General features: G+C 34.3%; 1 protein-coding gene across 2 annotated transcripts in view; it reads right to left on the bottom strand.

Annotated features, from left to right (window-relative positions):
- Window positions 1-1788: 1788 nt before the first annotated feature.
- Window positions 1789-12798, bottom strand: part of LOC149789582 (retinoic acid receptor beta-like) — a 127441-nt gene continuing 116431 nt past the window's right edge. For both annotated transcript variants that reach the window (XM_089971606.1, XM_089971607.1), the window contains one exon: window positions 1789-11810. In XM_089971606.1, the coding sequence (XP_089827732.1) occupies window positions 11710-11810 (101 nt within the window). In that variant the 3' untranslated portion in view covers window positions 1789-11709. The remainder of the gene's footprint in view (window positions 11811-12798) is intronic.

The raw sequence follows: 12798 nt of genomic DNA, 5'->3' as shown, positions 1-12798 counted from the left end.
GTAATCATGTTTACTTCTTTCTGAATGTAGATATTAGTTTTTTACTTGGAAATTCCTAAATTTGTCGACAGCTTTGACTGTTTAATAGAGGAGACTGACCCACATTCTTGCTCTTATTATTGTGTCTTAGATTGTTACATCAATGTTGTTTGCTTAAAAAATAAATCATTCTTGGCTAAACAACAGAGGTAGAACCAATCTTATTGTTGTGTTCAGTTTTCAGTTTGTTGTGTGTGAGTGTGTGTGATTTAGATTTTAACATAGCTTTAACAATTTTGCAGTCACTACAATATCTGCAGTGTGGCAGTTTATAGTTATATCTAGCAATGGGACATCATGTCGCAGACATGTACCATCGTCCCATCCAGTCACATTATCCTGACACCAGGCCAACCAGTCCTAACACTAAACCTATTTAATTCTGAGCGCCTATCGAGGCAGCTGTTAGTACCAATTTTATGAATGAATGAACTGAGGTTCAAACCCACAACCTCCCACATCTGAGGTGACGCTCTAACCACTAGGCCACCGGAGCAGTCTTTAATTTGTTGGTTTTATTTATTTAAATAACTATTTACTTGAATTATAAAGTGCTCAGTAAGATTCTTGGATTCAAACTTTAATTTGGAATTACAGTCAATTCAGACGACATCTGAGATTACATTATTTTGATACATCAAAAGACAGTTAACACATTACTACATTCCATTGATAGTGTTGTTTTTGTGTACTGATGAATCTGCTCGTGTATTTAGATTGGAATACAGCATAAATTAAGTTACTTTGTTTCTTGTAGTATATTTTTGTTTGTATAATTAAACCTTGGGTAGAATAAGAAAATGAGCATATAATAAAAAGGTTACTGCATCTCTATGGGAAAATATGAACTTGTCTTGTTGGATGGATATATTACACCCCCAAGGTCGTGCAGTACATCAATCCGAAAAACTTGTTCATATTTTCCCATACAAATGCAGTAACCTTTAATTATTCTGAAGACCACTGGAATTCTAATTGGATCTGTCATAGAACTTTTAGAATTATTTGGGATTTAATTCACAGTAATACACGTTCTTTTAAAATTTTCACTTTCTATTATAGAGAAAAAATCATTTGTTGAAGTTTAGAAAACAATGCTGATAGCATACCCTTTAAATTAATAAGTAGCAGAAAACAGACTTCTTGTAGACAAAAACAGACTTCTCATAGACTTTTTGAATACCTTTTAGCATATAAACTGGCTGACCTTTCAAGGAATTCTGTGTTAAAATTATTAAAATTGCTTTTGGCATATAAACTGGCTGTCCTTTCAAGGAATTCTGTGTTTGAATTATTAAAATTGCTGTTATCAAAAATAAGTTTTTTGGTAGTGCAGGCTACAACTTAAGCTGGAATATGATTAAACAAAACAAATGGCTTTATTACAGTAAACACACAAACACACCTGTGAAGCATGTGTATTATTTGTTGAACAGTGTTTACATGGGATGGGGAGAGAAGAGAAAAAAAAGTTGCTTTAAAACCAAAATGTACAGCAACAACATGTGTGCATCAAACTTTTCAGATGTGCATAGAAAGAAACACTGCAGAGTTGTGAAGTTACACATATATTATGTTGGATGAAATCCAATGCAGAAAATTAAAACCTTGCTACTTTAAATGTTCCACTCAGCTAATCAGCTGAGAGAGAGAGAGAGAGAGAGAGAGAGAGAGAGAGAGATTCTGAATTGAATAGAACTGTCCTCAATTATCACTTAGTGCTGGAGAGCAAATGAAAAACCGTTTGACTTTCAAAATAGTATTTATTTACCAAATCTAGGGTCATATGCTAACACAATTCATTTGTTACAACATGAGCAGAAAAACAAAGCAGTCAGATGAATGCAGAGTAAAAACAATTATATAAATCAAATATCCCCTGAATATTTAAAACATAATATACATAGTATGTGTTAGAATAATAATTACAATTTCAACATGAAACATGGTAAAACAAGTTTTAATAACAACTGTGGAACACAGAACAACAAACAAATTTAAAAAGTTGATTTTCAACTGAGATAACATGTTTAAATTCATAAAAAGACTTAAATACATGAATTAAAGACAAAATGCAAATTGAAGGCAGACTATGAATAAGAAGTAAACAAATGCCAAAATTTTAAACAAAATTCACATAAAAATATTAATTTTTTTAAGTACAGAGAAAAAGGAAAGATTACAATGACGACCCTGGACTGCTGTTTTATATACGTATAACAAATTTAAATCTTCAAGAATAAATCTCCAGTGTTTTGGAAGAAGTCTTACAAAAATATCCTGGGAAAAATATTTGTTTTGCAACATTTAATATTAATTTCCCTCAATAGATGAAGAAAATCTAATACCGGCTCTTGGGTGTAAAAAAAACTAACCAGATATACCCAATTGCCTAATCTGTCAATAATGGAGGGTAAGACCAATGCCTCAGGAAACTCTCAAGATCATCAAGTAAAAAAGTGACAATCAAAAAGTGTACAGAAAACAATTTACCAATTTACCCCGAGTTGTTGTGATTTAGGCTCAACAAAACCATTCCCTTTTTTCCTAAATATGCAAAGATCTTCAAATGAATTAATATGCCAAGTGAGGAATTACATTGCTTTCCTCGATTCTGAAAATAAACCGCATCAGACTATGTACCTCATTTGTTATTGGTTCATGAAAATGTTTCATACATTTCATTAGGATCCTTGGAAACTTTTTTTGGCTAGTATTCATATAAATAAGAACCCCCAAACTAAATATCTGGAATTTTTAAAAAATATAGTTTATTGGTTAAAACCTGAAATATTGGTATTCCAAATTTGATTCTGCTGAATGTCATAGTTCTAATGTTTTAATGTTCATTTGGTTTTAATGGCATAGTTTTAATAACAAATACAATGCACTCAGATCTTGGGACATGCTCAATCACAGAGCAATGACTTTCTACATGCATTACTTTAAACAACTGCAATGTTAGAGGGTAAAAAAAAAGGGAATTTACTGAAACAAGTCTCTTGGAAAAGGGACTGATGTTCTACTGGTCAAAAAGAATTTCCATTTATCCAAGACAAGATAATTTCTTCTCTGCAGAGAGCTGAAACCATTTTTCAAAACGAGAGTAGTAGCAATAATTTCAATGGCAGCCACATTGGATGCAAGATTAACACCATTTTCATTTAGGATCAACTAGAGATCATAAATATATGTTTTTGTAGAAACCTCATGTTGCTATGACCCATCCATTCAGCAACAGCAATAACATTATTTCAAGACAGCCATCATCAGAGATTAACATTATTTCTGGCTCTCCCCACCCCCACCCCTTGTTTCTCCAGTTAACCTACTCTACAGCAGAAGAATCAAGCAGTATCAGAAAAATAAAAACAAAAAACTTTAGTCCAGATTTTAAGAACTGAAGGCATAAAAAAATGATATTACTATATAAAAAAATATACATCTGGCTATGTTCGCCTTTTTATGGATTCCCCCAAGCCACGCAATGTTCAGACTGTGACCCATGAGTCATAACCAAACCAAACCCCAAGCCAGTTATGCATATCAAAAATGTTCTTGCACTATCTAAATGCATTAAGTCTGAAGGGGAGAAAGTGTCACAGTAAATGAAATTGTATTAATTTAACTTGGAATACCCTATGTGGGACTCATGGAAAGTGGATAATGAATAATACATCTCTTCTGCATTTGTTATCACATAGACAAAGTAATCACTAGTTTTGTAAATTCTACACAACTGTTCAGGAGATATGGTACTGATAGTTGGGCAGACATACTGACAGTGTATCACAACATACCAAATGCTCAAAAACGGAGAAGGAAGGAGCTTTGCTTGATTTTAATCTGCACAATTTCATGAACGATAAGAAACTAATTTAGATAGCTTATAAAATAAACGATCATTTCCTTCCAGGCTAAAGAGTGGATATCATAATGTTTATGACGATAAAATTAGTACAAGTGAAACAAGGCACAGATTATTTCAAACATCAACTCTGAAGCATATTTGTATCATTCTACAGAAAGACTTTTAGGTTGTCACTAAACTAATGACTAGGGACCGTCTGTACATTTTTTGTTACATAATGTCATACCTATTAACTGCATGCTTTAAGACTGTCACTACTCTAATGGCTACGGACTGTGCATTTTGTTTTTGTCATGTCATATCCATTAACAGCATGCTCTCATGTTTTCACTACACTAATGGCTAGGGACTGACTGTATATTTTTTGGCATGTATTATCATACCCATTAATTGCATGCTTTAAGGTTGTCACTACTCTAATGGCTAGGGACTGTCTGTATATTATTTTTCTCATGTTGTTGTTGTTGTGGGGTTTAACACCATTTTTCAGCACATGATAGACTATCCATGGCGGCCAGTATTAATGGTGGAGAAGAAGCCAGGAACATCGACCCACGAGAAGCTACTGGCAAGCTTTCTCACATACCCATATTTGCCGAATCCCACACTTGAACCCATGCAGACAGAGGTGAGATGGCAGTGATCCGTAATGGAGAGCGCTTTAGACCACTTGGGGCCCCTTTTTGTCATGTAATGTCATACCCATTAATTGCATGCTTTAAGGTTGTCGCTACCCTAATGGCTAAGGACTGTCTGCATAATTTTTTTTGTCATGTAATACCATACCCATTAACAGCATGCTTTAAGATTGTCACTAATCTCACCGTTATGCCCCACATGTATGTCTGTCGTACAATGATTAACCATAAATTGCAGCTGTAAAGTTGTCAGGACTTTAATGATTTGGACCTATCTGTACCTTTATTTTGTCATGTAATGCCATGCGGATAAACTGCATACTTTAAGACTGAAATTACTGAAATGGTTAGGGCCCTTTTGTATGTTTAATTCTTATATAATGTCATACCCATAGATTGCATATTTTTGTCACACTAGTTTAAATACGAGATTTAAGCTACCGCTGAAATTTTCATTCCTACTCACAATCCACCAAGAATAAATACTATCATTGTAAAAATGTGTAAATAATATGAGATGGTTCAGTAATGATATGGGAAAAAACTGTAAATATATGGAGTATTTATTCTTCAGTTCTACAAAATTCATATAAGGTCAAAAGATGCATAAAAACACACATGGGATGACATTATACCTTTTCAGACACTTTATTTAAAGTAGTATGTACACCTGCCTTAACAAGTGCACACCTGCTCTTTCTGGTCAAAACTAACCATCTGAATACTTTGTTGAGCAGATTTCTCTACATCGGCAAACCTCATGTAGTGAAGCAGCTACTAAACCCCTACTGAAACTAAAGATTACTTTCAACTTACTTCAATGAATTTCTTATGTCTTCTTATCACTTAATACAGTAAACTAGTCTCCATGATAACATTGACATTTTTTATCAAGCAATACCTCCTGTGGTTTAATGTAATGTACAAAAAGGCCCAATGTGACCACCTGCAGGTTATTCAGTACCACCTCATTCTGTGGGTTTAGTGGATGCACAATAGCCCAGTTCACTATTTAGCAGTGATTAGTAAAAGCTAACACCTTAGACCACTCACCCCACCCCCACTCCGAATATTAGAAATCAAATTAATTTATTAAAGTCTCATCAATATGAAACTGATACTAAGTCTGCTTGAAATCCAAAATCTCACAGTAAATATATTTTGTGGCAAACCTAATTAAAGACGCCCATCGAGTCAAACTGACAATGTTTCTAGTATAATTATGTACAGACTTTGTTGAACTGGTTCAAATCCAAATGAGATGACAGCACAAGCTTTGATTCTGTCAACTCTAGGGAAGAGGTCTTTCATATATATTGGTGATATCCTAAGTGATGGTGATGATATCACAATCAATACCTTGAGTATGATGTTGTCCTGCTAGTTGAATTGTGAAGTAGATTGGTGCCAGTGATAAAAAAAAATGTCAACAACAATCAAACTTTTCAAATGTTATATGGTGATTCATCTGAAATAAAATGACCAATTTTGTGATTGACAATTTTGAAGCTTGTCCTTTCAAGGTTGTATTAATCAAACTTAATTCCTTCAACAACAACAAAAAACCTGCAGAAATGCATAATTTAGGATTAAATCAAATTTCTTTCAGGAGAAAAACATCAAGACAAAGAGAGGAAGTAAACAAGGAAAAATGAAACACATGACTATATTGCCAGAACAAATATTTTTATAACCACACACACACCAGTACATATGGCAGTCATGCTGAAGGACAAATATTGCATATATTCACTCACAAGCCAAGGAAAACTTTAAACAACACAGATTCTGATCTGCCATCACATAATGTGCTGGCAGATCAGGGTCTATGCTGTTTATTATACTGATTTTTTTTAAAAAGCTGCATAGTCCCAAATCTGCCAGTGCATTATTTGATAGCAGATCTAGATCTGTGCAGTTAGACACAACTTCAAAGAAAATATATCTTGTGGGATAAAATTAATGTTAAGATTCAATGAAATATTGTTTCCCCTATATATCTGTGCAAACTGACTAGTGTTAAATAACTAAACAATATCACACTTTTTGTATCCTGAGTTTAAATGTGTGCTCTGATAGTTCAGTAACCATGGGGCCAAACAAAAATAAAAAATTCATAAAAGGAAAGAGTGAGAAGCAGTATATTCCCTAAGGGTGAAAGACCGAGTCAAACATACAGTTGGTGTCAGAGCTGGGGGTCAGATTGAGTAAAAACATCATTGGTGTCGAAACTGGGGATAAAATAAAATTCAGAGTCTCTGATTCATGAATGAGGGTAAAAGGAAACACTAGTCTGAAGCAAGTATATTTTCCATAGTTATATGTATTTGGATTTATTTTCACAAGAAAAAAGAATTATCTTCAAGCAAATGATACATCATTTTCCATGAGTAATCATTTCCATAATCTCCCTTATGATAAAAATGTTTGCTTTATAAGAATAAAACAGAGCTTTTGCAAACTTAAGAAAAATAAATTTCATGACTTTACCAATCCTTTTCCAGGGCCATTTCACAAAACTCAAGCACTACAATATCTTGCAATACCAACCATTTATCGATCGTAATTGTGTCATGTTTGAAACAAGCTTTTTATTTGGCGCTCAGCGCTTTATAAATATTTCTAAACCCCACTGTCAGAAATTGCATGACTCTTTCAAAACTTTGCAAGGTTTTGAGAAATTCCATGACTTTTTATGGCCCTGGAAGTTTGTTTTAAATTCCAAAATTTTTCCAGGATTCTTGGACCTGTGGGAACCCGGATAAAAGACAGTAATGTATCCACTAATAGTATGAAAAGCAGAACCATGTATACCTGCCTAAAATTCCAAATGCAAACTGCACAGACCCAGATTTTTAAACACATAATGCATCAGCAGATCTGAGTCTACACTGAAGTAATCAGCAGAAAAAAACAACACAGACCCTGATTTGCTAGTGCATTATATGACAGCAAATCTGGGACTAAGTTGCTTGCAGTTGGTCTCGACTTATAAGCAAGAATACATGGAATATTAAATGATCATCAGATATGTACAAACTAATACTATAAATTCAATAAGCAAGTATCAATTTTCATGGATCTGGCAAAAATCACACTTCTGTTGGTACTTCAACTTGGAGATTAACTCCTACTGTTCTAAGGAAGAATCATTCCATGTTGGGTTGTTCATTTCTGGCAAATGCGAGTATAGCATGAAAAGAGTAGTCGTGCAACACCTGTAAAAATTTGCATTATCTCCCGACTCCCTGACTTTTCTTTTACAATGGTATCAATTTCACCAAATTTTTAAAGCTGGCAATCTACAATAAAAGCTTCATGCAGAGATGCTTTTGTTTGAAATATAATGATTTATTGCTTATGATACTTCTCAAACAAAGACCACTGCACCAAGACAGTGGGAAAAGATCAAGCATATGGATCTCGGTATTATTTTCCTGTATAACCTGGATCCAACTGCAAAGACTCGGATCTGCTGTAATATAATGTGCCAGCAGATCTTGGTCTCTGCAGTTTGCTATGAGTAATCAGAACAAAATACAACCTGATCTGGTGATACTTTATATAACAGCTGATCAGAATCTTAACTTGTTTGCAGTTGGTTCCAGTTTATAATCAAGCATGAATAAAAGCTTTTTCCTCATAAAATTAAATCATAATGCATGTGACAATCTTTGACCTTTTGTTTCCATAAAATCTGGCAAGTAAACAAGACCCTTTCATTGTCAAAACAGAGCAGTCATTATTATTTGCATCAGGTATAATACAGCAGACAATAATCCCTGTGTAGCAGTCCCAGGTAGCAATTATATAATCCATGAAAACTAGTGCCAACTGGAGACAGTACTCTATGGACAAATTTTTAGAAATAAATCATTTATTGAACATGTCACAGAATAGCAGATTACACTATTTCTTAAAAGGAATAATCATATTAATTTAAAACAAAAATTAAAATTGCCCATACATGTACACATATAAATAGAAAATACATTTAATATTGCCCATGCATATACACATATTTGGCAACTAAAAACAGTTTGTTTTCCTGAGGCAGATGTATAAACATACATGAATATGCAGTTTTTAAAAAAAAGGTTTCACAAGAGCACCAAAATGATATTAATTTTTATGATCATAGCAATCTTTAAGACTTGTAGTTCAAAATAATTGTTCGTAGATCTGCAAATAATGTGGACAGAATACAGTCAGATATTCCCATTCACATAATGCAATAGCAAAACAGGATCTCCACTCAACCTAAATTTATATCACAACAAAGGGCAAAACCCCCAAGGAATTGCTGTTATAATTGATTTGGTGAGGCACTGGTCCATTTCTGTAACATTTTTGATCAGTCACTTTCATCAAAACTCTGCTCTACACCATATCCACTGACTTCAAACTATTTGAAAATCTGTCCTGGTTTGGTAGGAATTAATAAATATTAATTAATAGTCAATAATTAAGTAGATAGACTATTTAATTTCATTTGAGTTCCCACAACACCCTGATCTACTGGTGCACTATACAATGACATATCAAAGTCTAATCTGTTCACAGATGACTGACTGCATGTCTCCCATAAATAAATGTATTATGATTACATAAATAAATGCATTGCAATACAGTATACGTCTAACTGGAAACAACATGGTCACAGATCTGCCAGCACATGATGCACAAGCCAAACAGGATCTGTGCAGTCTGCAGTCAGATTCGACTTGCATGCAAGTATATACAAAAGGTCAATGTTATGCTTTAATGGATAACAAAACATTAAATGGACTGGAAACATATCAAGAGGACAAAATAAATATAGGACCAGCAACTCGTGGCTTTTTCTAGGGTGATTGGGAACGGAGACTAGTATTATCAACATGAAGGGAATTTAGCGGACAATTTCCAGTTTAAACTACAAAATTGAGAAATTCTGATTTTTTAAAATATATTTCACAGGGTCCATTTAATTAGATCCCCTTCTAGATCCCTGCTATAATAAAGGAACACTCCAGTTTTCTTCTTTAAGCCAGAGACTTTGAACTTTGACCTCAAAACTGACAAGGTTCTACTTTATCCCAAGTGTAAGACCTCCCCATCCACAAAAGTTCATGACTCTAGATACTGGACAACTGAAGTTATTGTGCAGAAATGAAACTGGTAGTAGATGGACATCACAAAAATGTCTTAGTGCTCAATTCCACCTTTACAGGACAAGAATTGGGAGAAAGATTTTATGTTCTGCATTTCAAGCCCACCAAAGCTTTGATAATGGCAAGGAAAAACTTTAATGCTGTGATTAATACAGGGTGTGGATGGCCCAACAATTGGGTATATATAGACAGGCATATACAGAGATCAAAAGTGATCACCTTGTCTCAACTGGTGGGCTTGAAAATTATAAAATAACCCTTTACTTGATACAAACAGACTTATAAATATTTTCTAAGAATAAAATGTTCACCCCCAAAAATGAAGAACAGTAGTAAAGTTATCAACTGAATGTAAACATATAAATAATTAATAAATTTGATACAAAATATGATGTGTTGTATGAAAGTAATGCATAGGCAATACAATGTAAAGATTGCATCTATTAATGAACAAGATTTTCATAGTAATGCATTCTTTAAATGGTTTAGCAACTGAAAAGTACACCAATGCAATAACCAACTGCTTCTAAAAATCATAATGAAGAATACTGAACTTCAAGTCACATGAATACAAAACCTTGTACCAAATTTGACTGACATTCAACAAACACTGGTGTAGTTATTCTATGAAAACCAAATGCAGCAGGACAGTTAAACTCCTGCATTCAATTTGTGAAGTGCTGGAAATCAAACATGGTCAAGGTGTCATCAATATTGAGCTACATGCAAAATTTGGTTCATGTCCAAGCAATCTGATTAAAATCAGATTTCTACTGTCCTACATGAAGATCTGATGACGATCGTTCAAAGGTCATGTTCTGGTGACCTTTGAAGTTGCCAATGGAAATACTGCTTTCAAACACCTGAAATAAATCAAATTGTTCGATACACACTCATACTCTTCATCTACATTGCTCAGTCTCCAAATGCAAAGATGTAATACTTCATCTGATTGGTTGATAAAATTAGCAATTATGGTATTAACACAAGGTTACCAGAACATGACCCCTAAGCGGTTGCTGTTGGATCTTCGTGTGTAACAGTGAAGATCTGCTTTTAATCCGACTGAAGTCCAAGAAGCTGCAGAATGAAAATTAGGATGTAGGGCTATCAGCGGCCATTACTATAGCAGGTGATAAAATAGGCTGGAAACTGATTTCTTTCATCAATATAAAACTACTTACTAAATTTTGTGTTCAAATCCAACAATCCTCAATAAATTGTTGACGAATGGATGTATTAACAGCCGACTTCATTGAGCATAGGCATAATGATGAGGAACACAATGTAAAGTCACATGACTTATACATAGTATATAGTCTTGTGATGGTTTTTACAAATAACAGTATATATATAATGTATATTTACAGATAATAAAGTACATGTGAATTCCCTGAGCAGTTTACATAAAGTACATGATGTACCATATTTTACTAGTAAGAATCAATACTCACATAAAATCCATTAGCTAAAATGCTTGACATTGTACATGTATCAACCATATAATCTCATTTATGACATCCACTCATAGACATACAAAATATGTTAAAATATCAACATTAAAAATACTAAAGTGAACAAATTCACTTTCGAATTAAAACTCCTCTTCATCTAGAAGTTGTGTCCACTGTCAGGAAATTGCTCTTCAACTTCTACATATAAATCACAAAGAATTCCCCTCAAAGGAATCACAAAGAATTCCACTCACAGGTAGATTTCAGTAAATCCAAAGCCAACTCACTTCCCATGAACAAAGTTACATTATCACGAGGCTGATATCCTGAAGAATGCATGTAAAAAATGTACGGACTCCTATGATTAGTTACGTATCTCATAACATAAACAGTATTCCTCGTTTGATTAGTTAAAAAGATTGTCACAGCTTGCCTGATTTCTCAGGCTGACCAGAAGAGATCTCTGGACAGTTCAGAGCTCTTTGGTTTCATTCAAGAGTTTTAATACAGGTCAGTTGAAATCCAACAGATAATAGCTAAACTTCTTACACTGGTCAAGGAATACACACATTTTCCTGGCGATCCAACATCTCAATAATTAAGGGAGGTAATTCACCTGGCATTTCTAGTCTTAAATGCAGCACCCTCTCAGCCCCTGAAAAACAAAAAAAGGAAAGAGGTTATGCCTAAACCAGACTCTATATTGCACACTGTACATGCTAAATAGGCAAATCACCACCACCCTTTTAGGGGTAACAGCTAGCTTAGTTGAGCCACTTCTATGAGCAAGTGTATTGATTCTAGCGTACCTTGTGAACGGGAACCAGCCAAAAAAAAATCGGTTCAGCATATCACGATTTCCTTTGAATCGACCACCACTGAAGGCTGCTGTACTGTTACCATGTAACTTGGAATATGCATATATATGGTCACAGACAACTGATTATTTCATGAGCTTTGGAATCAACTTATGTATGATAGTATATACAAAAAACACATTTAAAAGAATGAAGGTTGCTGTCAGTGAATGAAAATAATTATTGGAAAAAGTTAACTCAGTTTTTCTTAAGAAAGCTATTTATAGGTAATTTGTTTGCAACAGCAGGCTTAAACCATGAACCAATATAAATGTTTCGCTGTTGCTGCATAGGTACCAGTGATGTAAATAAAGAAACCTCACTGGGAAAGTTTTATAGTGGCCATTTACAAGGGATTTTTTAAAACCAGAATCAGCAATCCCTTTATACCATTTTCACTGTTTTCAAAGTTTTCCTTGGATATTCATGGGATGAAAGTGTGTCTTGCCAGTATCACCATGTCTTAGTTCTCTGTGCCCACACACAACATATACACATAAACATATACCTCTCCCTATATAGCATGCATACAATCTGGTCTAGGAACACAGACAGTACTGTCAGCAAGAGCTAGAGTAACCAAGGAACCTCAAAACAGTTAAGAAGAGATGCGATCCCAGCTGAACATCATAGGAAACAAATGGGTGGGGAGGGAGTGTGTGTGTGTGTTTTGGATTTTTAACGTAGCTTTAACAATTCTGCAGTCATATCAATACGATGTCTGCAGTGTGGCAGTTTATAGTGATGTCTAGCACTGGGGTATCATGCCACAGTCACATTATCCTG

This window comes from Sinohyriopsis cumingii, chromosome 10 (genome assembly GCF_028554795.1).
Source record: "Sinohyriopsis cumingii isolate HCF-2022 chromosome 10, ASM2855479v2, whole genome shotgun sequence".
Classification (NCBI taxonomy): Eukaryota; Metazoa; Mollusca; class Bivalvia; order Unionida; family Unionidae; genus Sinohyriopsis; species Sinohyriopsis cumingii.
The sequence above is the reverse complement of the archived record's forward strand: the minus strand, read 5'-3'. Positions and strand labels throughout refer to the sequence as shown.